General features: G+C 41.5%; 1 protein-coding gene and 1 pseudogene across 2 annotated transcripts; one reads left to right on the plus strand and one right to left on the minus strand.

Moving 5' to 3' along the window:
* The first annotated feature begins 805 nt into the window (after positions 1-805).
* Positions 806-6,484, plus strand: LOC128461361 (E3 ubiquitin-protein ligase RBBP6-like; annotated as a pseudogene).
* Positions 6,485-7,971: 1,487 nt separating this feature from the next.
* On the minus strand, positions 7,972-21,471 carry LOC128454389 (aminoacylase-1). 2 transcript variants are annotated; one of them, XM_053437794.1, is made up of 15 exons: positions 21,334-21,471; positions 20,799-20,942; positions 15,613-15,677; positions 15,387-15,491; positions 15,199-15,293; positions 14,906-14,982; positions 13,734-13,823; positions 12,215-12,271; positions 12,017-12,090; positions 11,392-11,441; positions 10,535-10,679; positions 10,347-10,415; positions 10,177-10,256; positions 8,664-8,724; positions 7,972-8,574 (listed from the first exon to the last, which is right to left on the minus strand). In XM_053437794.1, the coding sequence occupies exons 2-15, from the start codon at positions 20,920-20,922 to the stop codon at positions 8,410-8,412; spliced, it is 1,257 nt and encodes a 418-aa protein (XP_053293769.1). In that variant the 5' UTR covers positions 20,923-20,942; positions 21,334-21,471; the 3' UTR covers positions 7,972-8,409. The 2 variants fall into 2 exon arrangements, with proteins under 2 accessions (XP_053293769.1, XP_053293761.1); XM_053437786.1 differs by having other exon boundaries at positions 21,298-21,455.
* Between the last annotated feature and the right edge of the window lie 1,340 nt (positions 21,472-22,811).

The raw sequence follows: 22,811 nt of genomic DNA on the forward strand, positions 1-22,811 counted from the left end.
AGATGAACAGTTGCTCAGTTGTTTATTTATTGTTAACTGCTGAGGATGTGCACAAAGAAGCTAAAACGAGTTAATGAGAAATAAAGTTTAAGTCTGTTGGCGATTCACCCTCCATCTGAGCCAGAACCTCCAGCTCGTCTGCGAACTGGTCCTCGAACTCATCCTGGATCTCGAACAGTTTGTCATATTCGTCCATGTTAAACCCACGTTAAGAGACACTGTGGTTCTACACAAGTCTAAAGACAAACACACAATTTACTAAAATGAAATAAAAAGTCCATTGGCTGCCTAACATAGTTTCACGGAGCAGATTTCCCGGCAATTTATTTGTTGTGAAGTTTAACTTCCGGTTAATTTTCTTCTTCTTCTTATACAACAAAAATCGAGCAACGTACATTATCGCCCCCAGCTGGTGTAGAGGGGGACTGCAGATTTTAAATAAAAACAATTTGGCAGCATAGCCATTGCCTTTAATCTATGTAACAACAAAGGTTGACTATGAAGTGTGGCAGTATATCAGCAGCAGTTTCTCTCTTGACATATCAGTTGCAGTTTCTGTTGACACCGAATGACCCTCTACGAGCTGCTGGCCATCATTTAGGCTTGCCGTTAATGGTTTTTTCCCAATCTGCCCTGGTTTGGCTCCAGTTCCAGCCTGTGCATTTTGTTGAAATAGCGAAGAGGATTTTGGGGATTTAACTTGAATTGACTGAATACGTTACACACTGTTTTTATTTTGTTTCCATACCAGGCCTGTGGGTTTTGGTTTTTTCACCCCCCCTCTGTGCTTGATTGACCTGTGAAAATGTCGTGTATTTACTATAAGTTTTTTTCAAAACTGGCATACAGCACAGTCCCTTTCACTGGGATCTTTATCACCCTCCGCGAGCTCAAAAGGCAGATTATGCGCCTGGAGCGCCTCAAGGCCAGACACTGCGAACTGCAGATCTCCGATGCTCAGACTAAGGAAGGTAAGTTGTCAGCTGATGCCTCACTTATGTGTGACACATCTGTCACACATTATTTTTAGAGGGTTACCGTAAATGATGGACGGGCATTTTCTCCATTATTCCACAGTTCATTATGTGGATTTTCTGAACCAACTAACATTGAAATAATCAGCAGCTCATAGAATAATAGTTTATTTATCTTTTTGAGTAAATGTTTCCCAGTGTAACAACAGATTTTAGTCTCTCAAATTATATGTTCTGTGCTTTGACATCTATAGCTAGTCAATTAAGTATCAAGTAGAATTATATTATATTGGGTCTCGAAAAAAACCTTAGATTGTTTAATTCTTTGAATCTTTGTAATTTCCCTGGAGTGAAAAACGATAAATTCAATGTTGCCTGTTTTATCTAAAGTCGTCCCCATAGAGTTCATCCTAGTTTTACTAGAATAACGTTATAAACACAATATGCTGCTTTAAATACTCTAAACAGTGTAATTTTCTTTTCAATTGGCAATAACATTTAACATTCTGTTAATTAATTGTTTAATCTCTTTCGGGGTTTTGACTAACAACTATCTCCTGAGCCTTATTACTTAACACATCGCTTTTTTTTATAAATTGTTTATTTATATATGAATAAATAAGTTTGATCAATGTCTTTGCAAACCCACTTCATGCATCTGTTTACTAACAAAGGCATTTCAGCTCTATTGAGTGAAATGTGGAGTCATTGTTAGATTGTTGTGTTTTTGTTTTCTAATGAGTTGTTGCTTGTGTCTTGTAGAATATACCGATGATGAAGCCGAAATCCCGAGACTCTCCTCCGTGATTGTGCGTCGCATTCCGCCTGGTGGAGTAAAGCCCGCTGGCAAGACGTTCATTGTGTATGTATTAAGTTATTACTGGTTTTATGAGGAATCAGTAAAGTCCCTGATGGTTTTAAGTCACTGGTTTGTTTATATTAGATTTCCTAGTTATAATTGTTAAATTGATCCTGTAGTTGGTCACAATGTTGGTAACTGATGGTTTCTTTTTGTCCTGTGTGTTTTTGCAGACATCTTAATTCCAAAGCTGCGGTTAGATCGCCTAAACCGGTATGTAAAAACAACACTCTGTCTTTCTCCTCCTCTCACCTCTCACTCTCTCCCCCTCTTTCTGGTTTTAGTAACAAGTCTCAAAAACATTCTGTCAACAATGATCGAGCTCTGTGTATCTTCTGTTGACCGTGTGTCGGCTGCATTTGTGTTGAGATCTCAACCTCTATGTGTTTTATGATGTCTTTTTGGGGAGGGTTTCTTGGAGTCACCACAGCCAAAGTAGTTTGTTGTTTCTCTCTTTAGAAAATAGTTTTATGTTTTGAAATGAATATATTTAAGTTTTAAATTCTTGCTGAATGAGACGAGGGTGATAAGAGAAACAACAGACTCGCCCGTCTAAAAAAGACCCAGCTCCAGATGGGTCTGTTAACCTTTTCTGGATTGTAACACAAAGCCGTCAGTAGAGAGCTGCTCTTTAGCTTAGTAATCCATGTCTAGGTTTCTGGACAGTCAGTGGTTTAAATTCTCACTTTAATATACCTAAGCATTATCTCCTGGACTTTGACTACTGGACAAAAACCTTGATTTTGGTGCGAAGACTTAAATGGCGTGAGGGACACAGATGTGGTGGGGAACTATCTGGGCTCTTATCTTCCGCTGTGTATCGCTTAGATGTTCTGTTAACACCTGTATTATCTGAACTCAGATTCTCCAGCAGAAGGATTCTTCTATCTCTGCGTCACTCGCCAAACTCGCCAAGGTAACGTATCTGCACATGCCGGCTCAACTGCAAGAAAGTGTTTCTTTAGTCTAATCGATTTGTCCCAGTTTTTATTTCATGGTGTTGACTTCCTACTTTTGTCTCATGTGTATTTAGACGGGTAACCTGGTCGACGCAAATGCATCAGAGGATGACAAGATCGAAGCCATGAAGTTGCAGTCAAACTATGAATATGCATCGATAAAGTTAGTACACAAACATTTGTCTCTTTTATTTGCCTGAAGTCGTATATATTTTGAATATGAACAACATTCACGTGTAGTTAGAAAAATAAGATTTGCTTGTCTCTGTAGTTATTCCAAGAATCCATATGGACCTCTACCCGATAACTATATCTGCTATCGTTGTGGAAAGCCTGGTCATCACATTCGACAGTGCCCCTCGATGTTTGTAAGCATCCTGTATAATTTCATTTCTTTCTCTGTGAAGTTAATTGTTACTACATTGCTGTAGTGATGTTAGATTTTAAATGAGTATGAATATTCTCTTAGGACGAAAGTGTGGAGGCTCCTAAGCGATTCAGGAAATGTACGGGGATTCCTCAGAGTTTCATGGTGAAAGCAGAGCCTGGAACCAAAGGAGCCATGTTAAACAGCGATGGAGAATATGCAATACCTGTAATAGATGCGTAAGTGAAGGACGTCCCCAAATACACACTATTTACCTCCTCCTCCACCAAGAAAACTTATACCCGAATTAACTAGCGTCATACTTATCTTTTCATTTAATGTTATCTGTGGTTTTTTACTTGTTATGACAAAGGCCTATGAATGTGTTCATACAGGGAAGCGTATGCACGAGGAAAGAAGGAGCGCCCCCCCTTTGTTCCACATGACGATTCATCACCTGAGGAAGAGGCGAACCCAATCCCTGCTGAACTCCTGTGTCCAATCTGCAAGGACCTGTTGACGGACGCAGTAGTTATACCCTGCTGCGGAAACAGTTACTGCGACGATTGTAAGTTCTTTCTCGTGACATGGATTAGTAATAAAAATCCGTCCTGGGCTATGTTTCATTGTTTCAGTGTGTTAATTTGCTGGACAAATGGAACAAAGCTTTGAAATAACTGTTTGTTTTCAGGTATCCGGACGTTCTTACTGGACTCAGAGGAGCACATCTGCTTCACATGCCAACAATCAGATGTTTCACCTGATAGTCTCATTGCCAACAACTTTCTTCGACAGGTAACCCATTTCAAAAACACATGCTGTTTGATGTATGTCTTATTTGTTTGATCAGAGGTGTTAAGCAAATCTTTCTCTTCGTCCAGGTTGTGAATAACCACAAGAATCAAACACCAAACACCAAACTCATACTCAAGCAGGTCCCAAAGGCAGCGCGGCCTTCACCTCGCCTCCAGATGTCCAGGCCTCTGCGGTCAAGACAGCTGGACCCACTGCGGGCCAATGTCACTCACCCACCCCCAGCCATCATACTCACTGCTGCACCTCAGACACAGGTTCAGCCCCCTGCACCCTCTCCTCCGGCATCTGTCACTGACCAACATTCTCCTATGCAATCTACCAACCAGGGCGACCCACCCTCACCTGGGTGAGTTTAGTCCCCTATAGTTTGTACAATTACATGGAATCACCCACTCAACATGTGATGTCTGAAGTAAAGGGCCATTGCAACTCGTCTCAATGTATCTGCTTGTTTATGTTTCAGTGAATTTGATCCAGAACCTACTGTGAGACAAAGCCCAGAAAGTGACCCAGAAATTGGACCACATGTGAGTCCCCTCGGATGACCTGACAATAATGCATCTGTCATTGTTATTATAGAGCTCAACAGAGATAAAAATCCCATTCATTTTCTGAATACCGATTTTGATCATCACCCATTATATTTTTACAATCCAAGGTAGACTCACCACAAGTTTGTGAAACGATGTTATAAGCTCCTGTGAAAGCCAAAAGTCATTATGATAGTAACTGCATTTTAAGGAAAACTGTTTTATTTACACAATCCCACAATCAATTCTATAAGTGGCTATTCACTGTAACGCTCTATTATTGGAGTCGTTAACTTACTTAGATGCATCCTTACCAGGCACCTGTACATCCATGAGAACTGGAATAGACCCTAACCCTAATCCTTCCCTAACCCTAACCCTCACTCTGAAAAGTAACTAAATTTCTTCCACTGATTTCTTCCGCAGGGTTCCCATTTATCTGTTCTTGGCCTACCGTCACCGATAAGGCCGCCACATCCATCAGTCTATACAGCTCCACCTCCTCCGGTGTACCCGTCTCCATACCTGTACCCGCCCCCACCCCAGCTCTACCCTCCTCCCTACAACCCTGGCTTTCCACCTCCTCCATTCGGTTACTCGCCCCAGCCAATGCATGCTCCTGGACCACGTGGGCTCACCCCTCCCTGGATCCCCCCTGGTGTCCGGCCCCCTCTACCCCAACTTGGACCCCGCTTCTCTCAGCCCCCCCCCTCCAAGAAATATTGCAACAGACGAGGGCACCGACAGCACAAGTGAGTAGTTTGTGTTTGTTTTGAGTCGTCCTACAGCTACATTGCTAATAGTTTTGGGATTGATTCAAATTTACATTACTTGGCGGGATTATGATGCATTCACTATGATTAAGTAATTTTGAAAGTTTGACTGTTCTTGTCTTTGTATTCACAGAACTACACCCGATGAATTTCCTATGGACTTCCACGAAGAGCTTATGGAGTACAAAAATTCACCAAAAGGACAAAGACCATCTTATTCCAGGTAACTTAATCAACAGGACATTCCCAAATTGATTTTAGTTCATAAGCATAATCCTTCAAGCCATTGAGTCATTTTATTACATAAGCTGATTTCTTTCTCTCTTGTTTTCCTGATTTTCTTCTACATTCTTTCCTTTCCCAGTCGCTCTCCATTCGGTGGCTCTCAGAGTCGAGCCCGCTCACATTCACGCTCCAATGGGCGGTCTTATCCACGCTCCCCTTATTCCAGGCACAATGGACGCAGTTACAGGCGTTCACGGTCAAGGTCCCACTCACCCTTGCCGTCTCCTCCTCCCTTACTGGCCGGACCCCGGGAGGGAGCAGAAGGACCAGCAACCTTCAGGTCCCGGTCTCGCTCCCCTGGTGGCTTCCGGAGCCGCAGCCCTGGTGGACAGCAGCCACCTCCTCGGGGGCCTCCACCGTATGAACTAAAGGGACCAAGTCCTGGAGGCCATGATCGCCGGGAGAGAAAAAGGCGTCTACAATTGGAAAAAGAGGACACAGACAGGTACAAAAAACACCGCAACGACTACGACAACCAACATCCCTCACTTCATCACAGAGGTCGTGGCAGCAGCGACGGGGATCATCAACCTCCATCCTCCTCATCATCAGGGACTAAGTCCAGCACAAAAGTCCTTAAAACAAAGAAAGCAACAAAGAAGAGGCCCAGGGAGGAACCTGAGCCATCACAACGTTCAGCAGACAGAGATGATGCCACTCCTGTCTGAGATGAACCGATGGATGAAATCCCCTCAATCAATGTCACACCTCTCATCTCCTCAAAACTCTGGCTCTGGAGCCGCTAAAGCTCCTACTTCTAAAAGTCCTGCTGCACCCCCTAAGCCCTCAAACAAGACCGTATCCAAGACCCTATCCCCCAAAAGGAAAAGAGTAAAAAGCTCTACAGTGAGGCCTCCCCTGCTTCAGACCCCTCCACTGTCCTCCCAGACCCTTACCTACCCTCACTGCTCCCTCTCGTGACCCAGCGGGGAAAGAAGAGCAAGCACCTGTTGTGTACATGTAAAAAAGTGTGTTTTCACCTAAAGTGAAGCTGTGAAGGCAAAGCCATCACACCGTTCAGCAGACAGAGATGATGCCACTCCTGTCTGAGATGAACCGATGGATGAAATCCCCTCAATCAATGGCACACCTCTCATCTCCTCAAAACTTGCATCTGGCTCTGGAGCCGCTAAGGCTCCTACTTACAAAAGTCCTGCTGCACCCCCTAAGCCCTCAAACAAGACCGTATCCAAGACCCTATCCCCCAAAAGGAAAAGAGTAAAAGCTCTACAGTGAGGCCTCCCCTGCCTCAGGCCCCTCCACTGTCCTCCCAGACCCTTACCTACCATCACTGCTCCCTCTCGTGCCCCAGCGGGGAAAGACGAGCAAACCCATCAGTCGAAAGGTCGAAATAGCAACTGTTGTGTACATATAAAAAAGTGTGTTTTCATTTATAAGTGAAGCTGTGAAGGCAAAGAACGACAAGGTGTGTTTTATGTAGCTCATCAATTTAAGTTTGTGAATGTTACTATTTTGTGATAAAGTTGTGTGCATAGATTTAACTTGCACATCACTGCATCCATGTGAATTGTTACTATAATAAAAGCAATAAAAACATGAAATACGGATTTGATTGTGGTTTATTCCATGTGCAGAGAATAGATTTATTCTATCCACGGCTTGACATTTGAACACGTCTTCGTTGTTTCTGGTGCTCCTGTAAGAAAAGGCGATGACATGGGCTGACAACGGAAAGCGGGGGCGTTTTATTGATCCGTTCATTCTTTACAGTTCTTTATCAGTTACTGTGGCTTTACATTCAATAAATTCTTCCCATGGTCTCAGACCGGGTGAACTGGGTCCGCACTGTGTCCACCCAGAAGATTATAGTGTCAATTTATCCTTGAAAAACACCTCCTGCCACACGTCCTTATTATTCCCTGTGTGGTGCACATACAAAGGGAAACTGAGGCGGACCGATTCATTCGATTCATGGCCTCGTTTTTCTTTGACTGATTTGGTACAAAAACCAGACAGTTCTTGCTACTTCATAATACAGTATATAGATGTATATTATAACCATTCACCTTGTGCTAAAATCAATGCTGTGCTGTATTCAGTTAAAAAGTCTCAACATCAATAACCTACAGGGGGATGAGCTTGCCCGTGTAGTTTATAGTATAATGTTTACAGTGGTTTTAATGTCCCTGATTATCTCAAAACCATAGTTGGACTCACTGTGGTGTGTAGGCGGGACAATCGGAACCAGATGAGGTGCACTTAATGATAAATTGAAGGCCGCAGTGATGGGTAATGTGTTTTAAATTTTGAGGATTTTTTTACTGATGTAGTTTTGGTCGATTTCATTACGTGTTTGGAGCAGATGAAATGTTCCTCCACAGCTCTAATCCTGATCACACATCAGCGTGTGTCATACATATCACTATAAAAGAGAAAATGACACAGAGTGACGAACAAATATATTTATTAAATTCTAGTTTATTAAATAAAATTCTATCTCTGTTGTCATCATTTTAAAACCAAGCTAAATTTAAAACGTGGCAGTTGACCAACCTTAAATCCAAGAGTTTATCAATCAAAGTTATCTGCACATTTAGTCAGCTGAAGCTTTCTAATGGAAAATATGGTTCAATAAACCTGTGATATATCTTTAAGTTGCATTCACACAGGTACACTCGATCAACAACCCTGTCAAATAATGCTGATAAAAAATCCTGAGAAACAATAAAAACTAAAAATAATAATTAAAAGAACAGTACCAAAGGCTAAGTGCTCAGTGTGGCTTAAGGATATTATTCTTTGGTAATCTCTGCAGATTCTTCAAGTTAAATATTCAGATGATGAGTGAAACGTGTTTGAAAGAAGATTAAAAGACGAGGTCTCGTCTAAGCCTCGTCAGGAAATGCGGGGACACTGGCGAGAGTTGGGATGAGCTTCTCGTAAATGCTGATGCCTTTCAGGAAGACCTGCTCGTTCAGATACTCGTTGTGATCGTGCAGCAGGATCGGCGTGCGGTTCATGGGCGAAAAGCCGATAGCAGGGATACCCACCTAGATTAAAGAAAAGCAAATTAATTGACAATTGCAGAAGGTACCCTCTTATTGTTCCCTCTTTTAACTCATCCAGTCCTTAAACTCACCGCTCGGATGAATCTGCTATCTGTGGCAGCTGGAAATATCTCTTTTTCCAGAGTCATGTTCCTACAGAGGAGATATGAACATGAGACTTAAGGAGGACAGACTCACTGCAGACAAATGGTAAATTATGATTTTATCATCTGCAGCTTTCCAAAAAATATCTTTGAACTGCTACAACATACATGTAAGTTAGATACTGTATGAACAGAGAGACCTACACATTCACAGCAGGAAACATAGATGATAAATTTGCTTTTCCTCAGTTGCTCAGACCACTTATTGTAACCACAGTGGATAAAAAAATAACTTTCTGAATAAGAAAAGAAGACTCTGAGAGCTGTGTGAACATTTGCAGTTAAGGGGTGAAGACTCATGGAGTGAATATATCAAAAAGGATGTGTAGGCAAAAATAGGGTACAAAAAATATATAGCTCTTTGATGAAACACTTATACAGTGGAAAACTACAGTCTTCATAAATCTGAGCACATCTGCTCTAAACAGATGTCAATGTTTTGTTGGTCTCATGACAAAATAACTTTATAGGGGTAAAAATTCAGAAATTAATGAATTTTCTTCCTGACACCATTTTTGCAGTAATTTCAGATGAGGAAAGAGAGTATGTGGCTTCATAAAACATTCCGTCTAATCTAAGAAACTGCTCTGAGTACTAGTTGAAAATAGGAATAGGAAGATTGCTAGTGTCATCACCTTTGCCTATTTTCATGCATCTAATTAAATGGGGAGGGACCTGTCACCCAGGAAACCAAGAAAGTGAAGGAAAAGCTTCTTCTGGTCCATTCTGGCCATGTGTTTTTTTCCCAAGCCATCTATGCGAGACAGAAAAGCTCATTCATAGGAGCAGATCTGCCAGACACTCGTAACAGTTGTTGGTCAGTGCTGTTCTTTTATCAGTGTACTCTTTATAAGCATCAACCCAACGATACAACTCCTCCATGGCCGTTTGGGGCATTTAACCTTTATTGACAGGGCAGTGCAAGTTTGAATGGGGAGGAAGGGTAGGGAGGACCTGCAGCAAGGTGCCGGGTCAGAATATAACCAGGAATCAAGCCTAGGTATGCAGGTATCAAGGTATGTACCATCAAGTGAGCTAGTAGTCTGGAAGTATGAGGGCCAACATCCCTCGGACGGTGCTTCTGGTGAGATTAACAGTGATAAAAAGAGCAAATGGACTATGCAAGTCTAGCATATAATGATGATGGTCATATGTTGTCAAGATATTGTGGTCATGGAAGCAAAACCCAGACACAGCATTTTTTTTGATGTAGTGCTCAAGTGAAGCACTCCCCAAGAGAAAATCCCTAGATGGACACACACCTTCTGCAGTGGTAGATGGAAATGGGGCAAAGGTTAAAGTTAATCACAATATTCTGAAGCTTTCTCTTTTTAATGGACTCTGTAATCAAGAAAGGTATTGCACCCCTGAATCTGCATCTGTGACATGAAAAAGAAAAGCAGCAGCAGCAGCGTATGAGTTGAGTGCACAGTGTACTCACATGGCCTTGCAGGCTGCACTGAATGTGCTCCACCAAGGATCATTCTCCTTTGTGGATGTGAGATTCTGGTTCATATGTTTCTGCAAAGAACGGCTGCTCATTTAGTTTATTTGACAGCAGGAACAAAACACAGAAGTTAAAACAACAGTCTCAGAACCATGTGCACCAACCTGAGCAAACTTGTAAGTGACATCTTCTCCTGCTTCCTTGCACCACTGTTTGATTTGTCCTTCAAACTCCTGACAGGAGAATAATATATCAGAAGTTGGTTTAGACACTGAGCTGGAGGACATAAAAATCCATCACCTTGGCCTGTGTGGCATTATGAGCAACACAAGGTCAATCTGCAGGTACACACCTGTAGATTTACTGTGGGGGGTATTCTTAGGTCAAAGCTGACGTCCATTTCAGCTGGGATGACATTGTAGGCCACGCCTCCTTTGACCATGGTCATATTAACCGTGGTGACATCACCGAGTGTGAAACATTCACTGGTATTCAGCCTGAATTTCACACACGAAGTAATAAGGAACTTACTGCAGGTACAATGCAAGAGCAACACTGAAGGCTAACTTGACTTATAACCAATTCAAATCAATTTTATTTAGCGCCAAATCATAATATACATTATCTCAAGGCACTTTACACAGAAAGACAAACATTTCCACAAAGTCTGATGCTGTTATTAACCAGATACTAATAACTTTGTAATTATTATATATTATAAAAACTGTGCAACACAAACTTACATAAAAAGTAGTAACTATTTCCCGAGTTTCCCTTCATTATTAGAGTAATTTTCGCAGTAAATGAACATAGGTGACAGATTATGCCCCAACAGGGTATTCCATAAATCAGGGCTTCTTAGGTTCACACAATTATAGCTGAGGAACCTTACTGCAAAATGTTATCATGAAAGCATTAGTGCAGGAGGAACCCGACAATAAACAGACTCAAAATCCTTTGAAATCAACTCTCACTCTGCTTGAGTCATATGTCAGATTTACAGCCCTTGTGAACTGCATATTAACTATAACCACAATTTGAATAGACATGGAGAGGGACCATTCATACTGAGTGACTGATAAAGCTGCATATGAGGGAAGAAATTGAGCTCAAAAGCCTGGTCATGGTGAGAAAATCCATCATGTAATATACAAGATGTAAAGTCATCCATATACAATGTATAACATTGTATATGTGCTGTTTACTCACCTTTGTTTCTCTTTCTCTCTGAAGTCCAGGAAGGAGTTTATCACTTGTCGCTACAAAGACAAAGACGCGTTGACATTGGCACAGTTCTCCTCACACTTTGACAACAATGATTCAAGGAATTTTAGTAAAGCAGAATAACTTCTGCGGAGCAGCAGCGCCCCCTGCAGCCACATTTAGTAATTCATTCTGTTGGGCTCCAAACCTTAGTGGGAAAACGGTTTTTAAGTCTTTTGCAGTGATCTATAGTTTGGCATTACTCTTGAACTGGCTGGGCCTGATTCCAGCAGTTTAAGCCAATGACTGTCAGTCAGTTAAGCACTTCTTACAGAAGATACCCACTCACTGAAGTGCAAGTGGGGGTTCAGGGCACTGAGTGGGAATAACAGAGGCACCATTGTCCCCATTAAAGGCCAGTGTACCATCAATATAATGTTAAAGTTCTTCTGCTTCTTAGTTTGTCTTATTTGCGGTTGGCAAACAATGACAAGGTGCATTATCGCCACCTACTGTATTTCCCATTACCCTACGTGATAAATGTGATCAGCTAGAATGCTCAAATTATTATTTTAAGGGTTCAATAACTGCATCATGTTGTTTGAATTGGTGACACGATCCTGACACTTACCAGCTTCTCAGCAGCTGTGTTCTCCACAAACCTGGACCCATGGCCTGGACTACCTGGGCAGTTGACTGTGATCCCTGGAAAGAAAAACTGACTTCATCATCCTTCACAGTTTAAACCAGAACTAGGTATACATGTAAAATCCTTGAGTCTGACCAGATGTGTACTTGATGTCTTACATTGTGCACATTTAATACTCACACCAGGGGTTTCTTTCGCCATAAAACACAGTGAATGCCTCGCCAGGATTAGCAAGACCTACAGAACACACGCACATTAACAAAACACACTTGAAAACAACACTAAAAGCACAAAGTGTGAGTTAAATGAACGATTTTCATAATGTATGATTTGCAACAAAACCAGATCAGTGATCCTGAACCTTAAAACAAAAGCTTAAATTTAGCAACAAATTTTCACTGAAATTGTGGCAAAGAAAGTAGGGCTGAACGATTAATTGCATTTGCGATAAAATCGCGATTTTCTAATCGCAACCTGCGCGATTAAAACGTGCGAAAGAAGGTAGGGCACTGGGCTGCTGTCCTCACCCGCAGCAAGAATGCCGCGGAACAACAAAACTCCTCTGATCAAGAAGATAGCGAAGCAAGCCTGCATCATCTACACAGGGACCTAAATTCTTCGGCCGACGTGGCGGACTCACAGAGCGAGCTCATCCTGCTGCTGACCGCGTTGTGGGCGGCGGACCTGAAAATCGCTCCCCGGAAAAGCAAGCCATGCTCCGGGGCGGCGGGGCTCCAGAGCCCCCCGGTCACCTACATGCACATCTGCGAGACGGAGGTGTTCAGCATGGGGGTGTTCCTGCTGAGGCCCGGCGCCTCCATGCCGCTGCACGACCACCCGGACATGAACGGGAATCTACGGAGCTGCTGATCCGCAAGCTGCCCTTCCAGCGCATCCAGCTGGCCCGCCGCATCCACGGACACAGAGCTTAAACTGCTGCTGATCCACTTACTATAACAACGCCGCATTCCAACACTTATAAAATGCAATTCAATGTGGAAGTAATCCAAGTATTCAGAATACGTATATAGAATATAGTATCCTTAACCAACACTGGAAATGTTACTGACTTGGGAGCAGTAAGACTATAATTTAAAAAATGTTTTTCTCAGGACGGTAACTTTTGCACACAGGTTATAAAAAGTGCATGCCTTGTGTTTATACTTACAATGACTTTGATTAAATTACTTAAATGCACACTGATTTGTTGTTCTTGTTTTGTAATGAGCCGTTAAATTAAAATGTGGGAAAGAATATTGTACAGTAAATGTATCTAATATTGTGTTGGTCATATTTAAATCATTCATTATGGTTTTTTGGGGGGGAAAAAGAAGATAAAATAAAAAAAATCGCATATTAAATCGCAATCGCAATATTTGGGGAAAAAAATCGCAATTAGATTATTTTCCCAAATCGTTCAGCCCTAAAAGAAAGCCACAATATGAAGTAAAATAATTAGAAATGTCACCTGCAGTCCACTGTATCAGGGTCACTTACCGAGACACAAAGGGGAAGCAAGGGAATACATGCTTTGAAAAGTTTATTTGTGGTAACTTAGCTGGTTATGTAGCATAAAGTACAAGTGTTGTTGCTGTGGTTACTAGTGGTTTACTGACACCAGATTCAAGTTACTAAATGACGGATTGACTTTCATTGTTCAGGTTTTTGATCAGTTACTTTTGAAAAGTTACTTATTTACCTTCATCGAGGGCAAAGCCAATGTTCAATGTCTTGAACTCAGGATGCTTCACGAATGTTTCCATTCCCTTGTGACCTCCAACTTCTTCATCTAAAAAAACACACATTTTGTTTGACAATGTAATATTTCTATTAGTGGACATGTGTGAAGTTTTGAAGATCTTCTTAAGCATAGTGGGGCAGTGCAGTAGAGCTTTCCTGGCAATAATGTTAAGTCACTTAACTCCATGATACAGTTACAACAAACTTGCACAGTGCTAAAAGTGGGTTTTCCCACCAACTCCAGTAGGTACACTGGAGTTCACCAGCAGCTTGTCCGCTGATAAGTCTAAATTGGAATAAATATATTTGTTTCATCTCCCACTCACTTCTATTCCACCTTGAAAGAAGAATGTGAATGAATTAAAACACAGGTTTCCAAATTCCGGTACCTGTGAGCACATCTGGGTGAAAGAGTATGTATACATGAGAGTTAAAGAGAGAGTATACGTTGGATAAAGAGCGAGAGAGCAAGACCATGTGACCAACCCCTGCAACGTGATCAAGCCAAGCTCCTTTCTTATCAGTGCACACACATAGAACAATAGCAAGTCCATGGCGCAGACACCCAGGGAGCCATGCACGCTGCCAGGGCCCGGTCAGAGTGCAGGACACCCAGGAAGCCATGCACAGCTCCACTATGCCTGCTCACAGAGTTCATTTGGGCCTATGTTTGGACAGCGAAAAAGTATAAACCTAACCCTTCTTACAGTTTTTCCCAGCTCTGACAGTAAATTACTGCTCGTCCCTGTACACCCTGTCGGAGTTTACAGATGTATCCGATCACAATGTTTGTGTGTATAATTGTTTGTTAGCGCGAGAGACAACCGGATTTAGGAATGAATGCGTAGCTATGAAGATGGACTTGTCTCACAGAAGAAAAGTATGGATCATTATGGGATATGTGTTGGTATTGTGGCATCATTTCAAATAAATCAACGTTTAAACTGTAGCGGGTCAGAGACGTCAGCTGAGTCTGTGAGATGAAGAGAAGTAAGCAAGCGAGTCCGGGCGCATGTCTGTGCCGGTGAGTGTGTGCAGCATTACCTTTCCCAAGTTGTGGGACTATTACACAGAAGTTGCACAATTATTTTATTTATCAACCGAAGGAGGAAGAAATAGCTAATATCTTACCAGGAACAAACATTAAGTGGACAGTTCGCATCAGTTTGCGTCCCTCTGCCTTCAGTCTTCTGACTGCCTGGATGTATCTACAGAGAGCAGAAGCAGACACAGCAGAGTTATAACAAAGATAAAAAAATTAAAAAAAGAAGATATGTGAAGTCTGAAGTAACATTGTGCAGGTCGGGTGAGTGCATGTAAAACTGGTGATTCACATTCAACATTATTTCAAGTGAAGATCACAAAACACACTAGAGCACAAATCCTGTTTACTGAAACAAGTTATCAAGGCAGTTAATACCCACTGTATAGTTACACATTTCATGTCCTGTGATCCCCGGGCATAAATGTTGCCCTCTGCATCTCTGAAAGCACTGAAAGCATCGTATTTCCAATGTTCCTGGAGAAGAGATTGATATCAAATCTATTTTTTTCATGTCTATTACAGGTGATTACAGGATTTCAACGCCATTAGCAGAGATGGATTTAATACCTGGTAAACAGGCACAACATCCGTGTGGGAATTCAGCAGGATGGATTTCAAGCTGGGGTTTGTCCCTTCCCATGTCATGATGCTCACGACTCTGCCTGGAAAAATCTAAAGGGACACAGATGGAACACTTATTTCCTTTTCCTTTCATAAGACGTATTCAACATTTCCGCCCTGTACTTGAACATCTGTTTGCTTCATGGGTTGAAGCACCATCAGTGACACACACCTCAATCTTTTTCATGGGTAGCTCGAGCTCATCCGCTATTCTGTCCAGGAAACGAAGAGCAGCATCTATCGATGAAGACACAGATTAAAAAAACATTCTGTTTAAAAAAACAGTCACAGAGTACAACATTTCAGATTATTAGATAGTGATAACCCATGTCGTTCTTCGTTGTGATGGTACCGGACTTTAAAAAGATCCCCAAACAGGGATAGAACGCCAAGGAATCAAAGTGTCTCCATCCATTTTTCCGCCTCTTATTTCAGTCAGTGTGTGTATTATGTCGACAGAATATCTTAAATTTCCTTTTCTCAGTCACTCTTTGTTCCTATATCAACTATGGGATGTGCCCCCGACATTTCCATGGGGTTACTGCAGGGTCCCTCCCAATCTGATCATTAAGAGATTAAGATACATTTACAGTGCCTTGCATAAGTATTCACCCCCCTTGGACTTTTTCCCATTATGTACTGTTACTAACTGGAATTCAAATAGACTTAAATAAACTTTTTCCCGTTTGATCAACAAAACATGCATAGTACTTTGGAGGTGCAAAATAAATTTTATTGTGACACAAACAATAATGAGAACAAAAAAGTTGACATCTGTTGGGTGGATAAGTATTCACCCCCCTGTGTCAATACTTGGTAGAACCCCCTTTCGCTGCAATTACAGCTGCAAGTCTTTTGGGGTATGTCTCTACCAGCGTTGCACAGCTAGAGATGGAAAGGTTTGTCCATTCTTCTTGGCAAAAAAGATGAAGCTCAGTCAGATTGGATGGAGACCGTCTGTGAACCGCAATCTTCAAGTCTTGCCATAGATTCTCTATTGGATTGAGGTCTGGGCTTTGACTGGGCCATTTTAAGACATTAACATTCTTTAATCCAAACCATTCCTTTGTAGCTCTGGCTGTATGTTTAGGGTCATTGTCCTGCTGGAAGATGAACCTCCGCCCCAGTCTCAAGTCTTTTGCAGACTGCATCAGATTTTCTTCAAGGATTTCCCTGTATTTGGCTCCATCCATCTTTCCCTCTATTCTGACCAGTTTCCCTGTACCTGCTGAAGAGAAGCATCCCCACAGCATGATGCTACCACCACCATGTTTCACTGTTGGGATGGTGTGCTCAGGGTGATGGGCAGTGTTGGGTTTTCGCCACACATAGCGTTTTGCATTGAGGCCAAAAAGTTCAATTTTGGTCTCATCTGACCAGAGCACCTTCTTCCACATGTTTGCTGTGTCTCCCACATGGCTTCTGGCAAACTCCAAACGGGATTTTTTATGGATCCCTTTCAACAATGGCTTTCTTCTTGCCACTCTTCCATAAAGGCCAGATTTGTGGAGTAGACGACTAATAGTTGTCCTGTGGACAGATTCTCCCACCTCAGCTGTGGATCTCTGCAACTCCTCCAGAGTAACCATGGGCCTCCTGGTTGCTTCTCTGATTAATTTTCTCCTTGTCCGACTCTTCAGTTTGGGTGGACGGCCTCCTCTTGGTAGGTTTGCGGTTGTGCCATATTCTTTCCATTTTCTTATGATGGATTTTATGGTGCTCAGAGAGATGTTCAAAGCTCTGGATATTTTTTTATAACCTAACCCTGCTTCATATTTCTCCACAACTTTATCCCTGACCTGTTTGGTGAGCTCCTTGGTCTTCATGATGCTGTTTGTTCAGTAATGATCTCCAACAAACTCTGAGTCCGTCACAGAACAGGTGTATTTATACTGAGATTAAATTGCAGACAGGTGGACCCTATTTACTAATTATGTGACTTGCAAATGTGACTTGTGAATGCAATTGGTCGCACCAGATCTTTGTTAGGGGTTTCACAGTAAAGGGGGTGAATACATATGCACTCAACACTTTTCAGATTTTTATTTGTAAATAATTGTGAAATCCATGTAATATTTCCCCCCACTTCCAAATGATGCACTATTTTGTGTTGGTCCATTACATAAACTCACGATGAAATAAATTTTAATCTGTGGTTATACCATGACAAAATGTAGAAAAGTCCAAAGGGGGTGAATACTTATGCAAGGCACTGTATTTGTCCCAAACACATGCACAGACATGCAGGTAGGGAAATTTAACCTCTGCTTTTAATCCATCTGGTGAAGGACACACAGAGCACTGAGCAGCCATGTACGGCACAACTCTAAGAGCACATACAGTTGCAATCAGAAATATTCAACCCCCCAAAGATTTTAAGGATTTATCAATTAAAGTTGACAAAGAGAATCTGGCTCTTTGAGCTCTTTGAGCCAGATTCTGCTTTGGAAGCTTCGGATGACTTCTTTATGAGTTGAGTGATACAGAAAATCTACACGGAAAATGCATGATGTAGTATTTGTGTGTAGCAGTATATTTTGTTAAGATAGCCATGTCACAATTATTCAACCCGTATATAATATTGTTGTTTTTAAAGCTGTCTGACAGTTATTTTGTCCTAAACTTGAGTTGAAACATTATTAAGCCTTTGGGAACTCTATACTGATCCTTCATTTGCTTCAGCTGTGATGCATATATAAACCCCACCCATGAAGGTATTCGAGGTGAGTTGCAATCATGGGAAAGACAAAGGAGCTTCCACAAAAGCTGAGAGAGGAGATTATTTCATCACACCTGAAAGGCCTTGGGTAGAAGAAGATTTCCCCCAAAAATAATATTCCAAGAGACACAATTGGGAACATTATAAGGAAGTTTAAAACTGATGGAGCAGCTTCAAACCTGCCTGGCCGTGGAAGAAAGCCCAACATTTCATCAAGGACCCTCAGCAACTTAGTCAGAACAACTCAGATAAACCCCTGTGTGACTGCAAGACACCTCCGGATGACCTGATGAAGGCTGGTACAAGTGCGACAGTGGCAACTACAAGACGTGCACTGAATAAAAAAGGACTTCATGGCCAAGAAACACTCAGCTCTTGACCACAAGGAACATCAAAAGTCGACTAGAATATGCCAGGAGGAATTTGGATAAGACTACTGAGTTTTGGGTGACAGTTCTATGGACTGATGAAACCAAACTGGAACTGTTTGGACGTATGGACCAGCGGTATGTCTGGCGTGTGAAAGGCCAGGCTTAGGACCAGAAGAATACCATCCCCACAGTCCAGCATGGAGGTTGGTCAAAGATGATGTTGGGCTGTTTTTCTGCGTACATGGCATCCTGTATTCACAGAAATACCAGGCCATTTTAAAGAGGAATGTGATGCCTTCTGTTGACAAATTAAACCTTGGTGATCATTGGACTTTCCAGCAAGACATTGATCCAAAGCAAAACCTCCAAGTCCAACAAAGCTTGGTTGAGAAAAATGTCCTGGAACATCCTGCAATGGCATTCACAGTCACCAGATTCAAATTTGATTAAAAATCTTTGACGGGATTTAAAGAAGGCAGTTGCAGCATGGAAGCCATCAAACATCACTGATCTAGAAGCTTTTGCACTTGAAAAATGGGAAAAGATTCCAATTGAGTGGTGTAAGAAGCTTGTCCGCACTTATCGAAAACATTTTTTAGAAGTTATAAAAGCTAGAGGATGCGCCACAAAGTACTGAAGCTGGGGGGTTGAATAATACTGCACATGCACATGTGTTGAAAGAGTTACATTTTTCATTTGAACTTCCAAGTTAAGTCAACTTCTGTTGTCAAAATAACTAAAATACGTATCAATAAATATCCTTTGTTGTTTGATGAGGTTTTTTTGTCATTTATTGTCATTATCTGTCATCCAAATCACTATAATGTCTATTGAGGTGAGGGGGTTGAATATTTCTGATTGCAACTGTACCTCTGCCAAGGTTATCGTTCAATCTCAAGTTAAAAAGGAATTCCTGGATCTATGCCTAAATTTATTGGATTCTTCCTTAGGTCATGTCCCACCCCTCCACAAACTTTAATAGACTGAACAACAGACTGATTGCAATGAAACGTAACCTCCTTTGCAGAGGAACAAAAGCAGGCATCCAGAGAGGAAGCCTTAAATCACTATGGCTGGGGTCCTCTGAGGTCATCCTGAGTGAGGGCTGCCTTCCTGCTGACAAAACCCTTACCTCAACCACCACTTTCTGCAGACTATCTCTTTCTGCCAGTAAAGTTTACGACCACTGGCGAGGGTCAAAGGGCCACAAGGTTTGAAGGGAGAGTCTTGCTCAGCAGCTTTACTTTCTTTCCTCAGATCACAGACCTGACACATAAGTGGGAAGCACTTAATGTCTAACTGATGAAGATAAAAGCTGGACTTTGTTAAACGTTAACATATTGAATGATAAAACAGATCTTTGTCACAGCAGCCATTTTAACATGATCTAGTAAACACAGGGGTTATTATTGATAAACATAGTTTATTTAGCCTTAATTTATGAGAGTATGGGTAGAAACACTGTTTACCTACTGTATCATGTCATGGCTGCTGTGAAAAAGGTCTATAGCTTTTAAGATTTGTTTGATGTGGTAAGGGTGTGTTAATATGATAGAAAATAACAATTTGTGTAAAGTAACAGCAACACAATAAGGACTGGGCGATATAACCAAAACTTCCTGTTTTTCTCTGCTTAGTTTGCTTGTTTGTTTTGTTACTTTGTGTGTCAGCATTTGTCAGTCTAGTGTCTCGGCCTTTGACTAGTAATGTTCCAAAAATGTGCCTTTTAGCCTGTCGATTTTGATACCTCTGCATGTTGTCAGTATGTATCCCAGTTTGTTTTTTACCTGATCCTATAACCAGAATTTATATCAAAATAAAATATTTCACGTCAGTCAATAGCCATAAAAGATAAGCAGGATAAATGTCACAGTATTTTATTTAGTATGTTGTTGTTTTTTGCTGAGGTCCAACAATTATGCGCTTGCAAAATGCATAAGAAACATATATACTGAGCTTTTGCTTTATTGCTATTGATGGCAATTATACTGCGATAACTTTTGATATTGTTTAATTACCCTACCCTAAAACACATTACTTTGTGTTAATTTATATAACTTTATATTCCTTCACCAAAGTACTGCATGCTACTTATCTGATGTCGTCTGCTGCTGTAACATTGCATATTTCCCCATTGGGGACTAATAAAGGACTTGTTGATCTTAATCTTAATCACATCAAGTTGAATTTTCTAAATCCCCACATGGATTTAGAGATTTAAATCTCAGTGACCCAAACATCCATTTTGCAGTCGGACGTGTGTCTCACCATAGTCGGGCTGTGGGTGCACAGTTTTGAGGCGGAGGTAGTCTCTGAACAGCCCCACAGAAGGGTCCTCTCCCCCGGGGGACCTCCGTCCTCCGATACCCGGACCCTCTTTGTCAGGCAGCATGGTGTGGTTTATCCGCTCCTCTGGGGACCAGGGGGGGGACAAAGGTGTTCAGAAAAACAACACACTGTGCGGTTCTAAATATCACAGTCAAACACACTAACACCAGCGGGACACTGTGAAAAATACACAATAACGTGTGTCTTTTGAATTCGTTGCTCTTGTTGATATTGCGTCGTTGAAATAAAAATATAAAAAAAATCTTTTCAGGTGTTAAACGGTAAATCCAGCTCCTGGGGAACCGCGTCAGGCTACACCAGTAAGCTAGCGGTTTCTTTCTGTGACTGCGTGTTTCTGTCGCTAGCTCTTGTACAAGCTACAGCTAAACGAGCAGTGTTCGCTACAAGGAGCAAGACACAAACCAAACAACAGATTTACCTGATGGATTTCAGCCGCAGATACTCCTGTACTCACCTCGTGTACAAGTGTCAGGTGACGCAGGAATATGGGTGTCCGGGATTCGAACCAGTCGCACCTAAATTTGGAGTGCGCGCGTATTCAGGGCTTTAAGGTAAATGACAAGCGAGGACTTTGCCAGAGGTAGCGGTACTGTACGCTCCTCCTCTTCTGCTTCTTCTGGTTCAATGGCGGGTGGCAACTCACGTTAAAGATGCTTTACCGCCACCTACTATGCTGGAGTGTGGGTCAGAGTGTTTGGTCTGCTGAAATACATATATTTAAAAAACATCAGATAAATCAAATAAAAAAATCCAACCCAGTTTCTGTACTGTTGTACGGAAGAGGACTAGGGCCACTGTGGAAAAAACAAGTGAGTTCTGAGTTTAAAGTCAGAATTCTGAGATTAAAGTCAGAATTCTGAGTTTAAAGCCTAATCCTCTTCCGTACTGTTGAATCTCTACCTCCCTTTTCATTAGTTCACACCCTACATATGCTAAACTATGGTTTCCTCCACAGTTACAACATTCTGGTTGCATCCCTTTCCCACACTGCTCATACTCATGATTCTCAACACATCTAGCACATCTTCTTTTTCCTTTACACGTCATAGCCGTTTGACCAAATCTTTGACATTAAGAGCATCTTATTGGTTTTGGTATATATTCCCTCACCGGTATTCCCCAATCACTCCCTTATTGCATCTAAGGCATCTTCTCCACTAGGCCTGCAATTGTCACTTCCCCACCTCCTTCATCCTAAATGCTCTTTCTCTCTGTTCTTCGTTCTTGCAAATGATCATCACTAAATTTTTACTACATAAATTAAGAGAAATACCAAAGTAAAAGTCATAACATTGTAGCTTAAAAGAATCTCGTCTTTGATATTTGAGGGGCTATAAAAAGACTTTGCCCGATAATTCCAAGCAATGGCTGTTATCTCTGTCTTCAAGACAACTATGACTTCAACCATACTCAATATCAGACATTTTTACAGTACCTTGTTATGCCTGGCTCAGACACTTAACATAATAATGGACTCAAGTTATATAATATTTATATACAGCCTATGGTTTCTCATTATTTATAAATTATTCACAACTCTTGATCTTTTAACTCATGCACCGTTTCTCTGCCCATAACAACAGCTGATGTCAGTATAGTGCAAGAGTTGTGCTTGATGTCCTCCTTTAAGTTCTTAAGCAGCTGCTGAGTCAGTGGGGATGGAAATATACAGATCATGTACTCAAATAAATGTAGTAATAGCGCAATGTAAAAACACTTAGTCCAAAAGTCTTGCAAAAGCCTTGCATTAAAAAAAACACATGGGGTAAGAATATAGTAATTATAGCACTACTGAAGAATATACATTTGATGAGCGGATCTATTTTTTGTATGTAAAAAAAATAAAGGGAAGAGAAAAGAAGGGGAAATAGCAGGAGACTGTAAAAATGTGAATGTGGTTCAGAAATATAATTACCCTCCAAATAGAAAATT

Source organism: Pleuronectes platessa, chromosome 2, assembly GCF_947347685.1.
Source record: "Pleuronectes platessa chromosome 2, fPlePla1.1, whole genome shotgun sequence".
Lineage (NCBI taxonomy): Eukaryota > Metazoa > Chordata > Actinopteri > Pleuronectiformes > Pleuronectidae > Pleuronectes > Pleuronectes platessa.

Coding starts and splice junctions, on each gene's coding strand:
- LOC128454389 (XM_053437794.1), bottom strand. CDS start 20,922: ATGCTGCCTGACAAAGAGGGTCCGGGTATCGGAGGACGGAGGTCCCCC. Junction 15,294..15,386: donor ATGTTGTGCCTGTTTACCAG/GTATTAAATCCA, acceptor TCTCTTCTCCAG/GAACATTGGAAATACGATGC. Junction 10,416..10,534: donor CCCCCACAGTAAATCTACAG/GTGTGTACCTGC, acceptor TTCTCCTGTCAG/GAGTTTGAAGGACAAATCAA.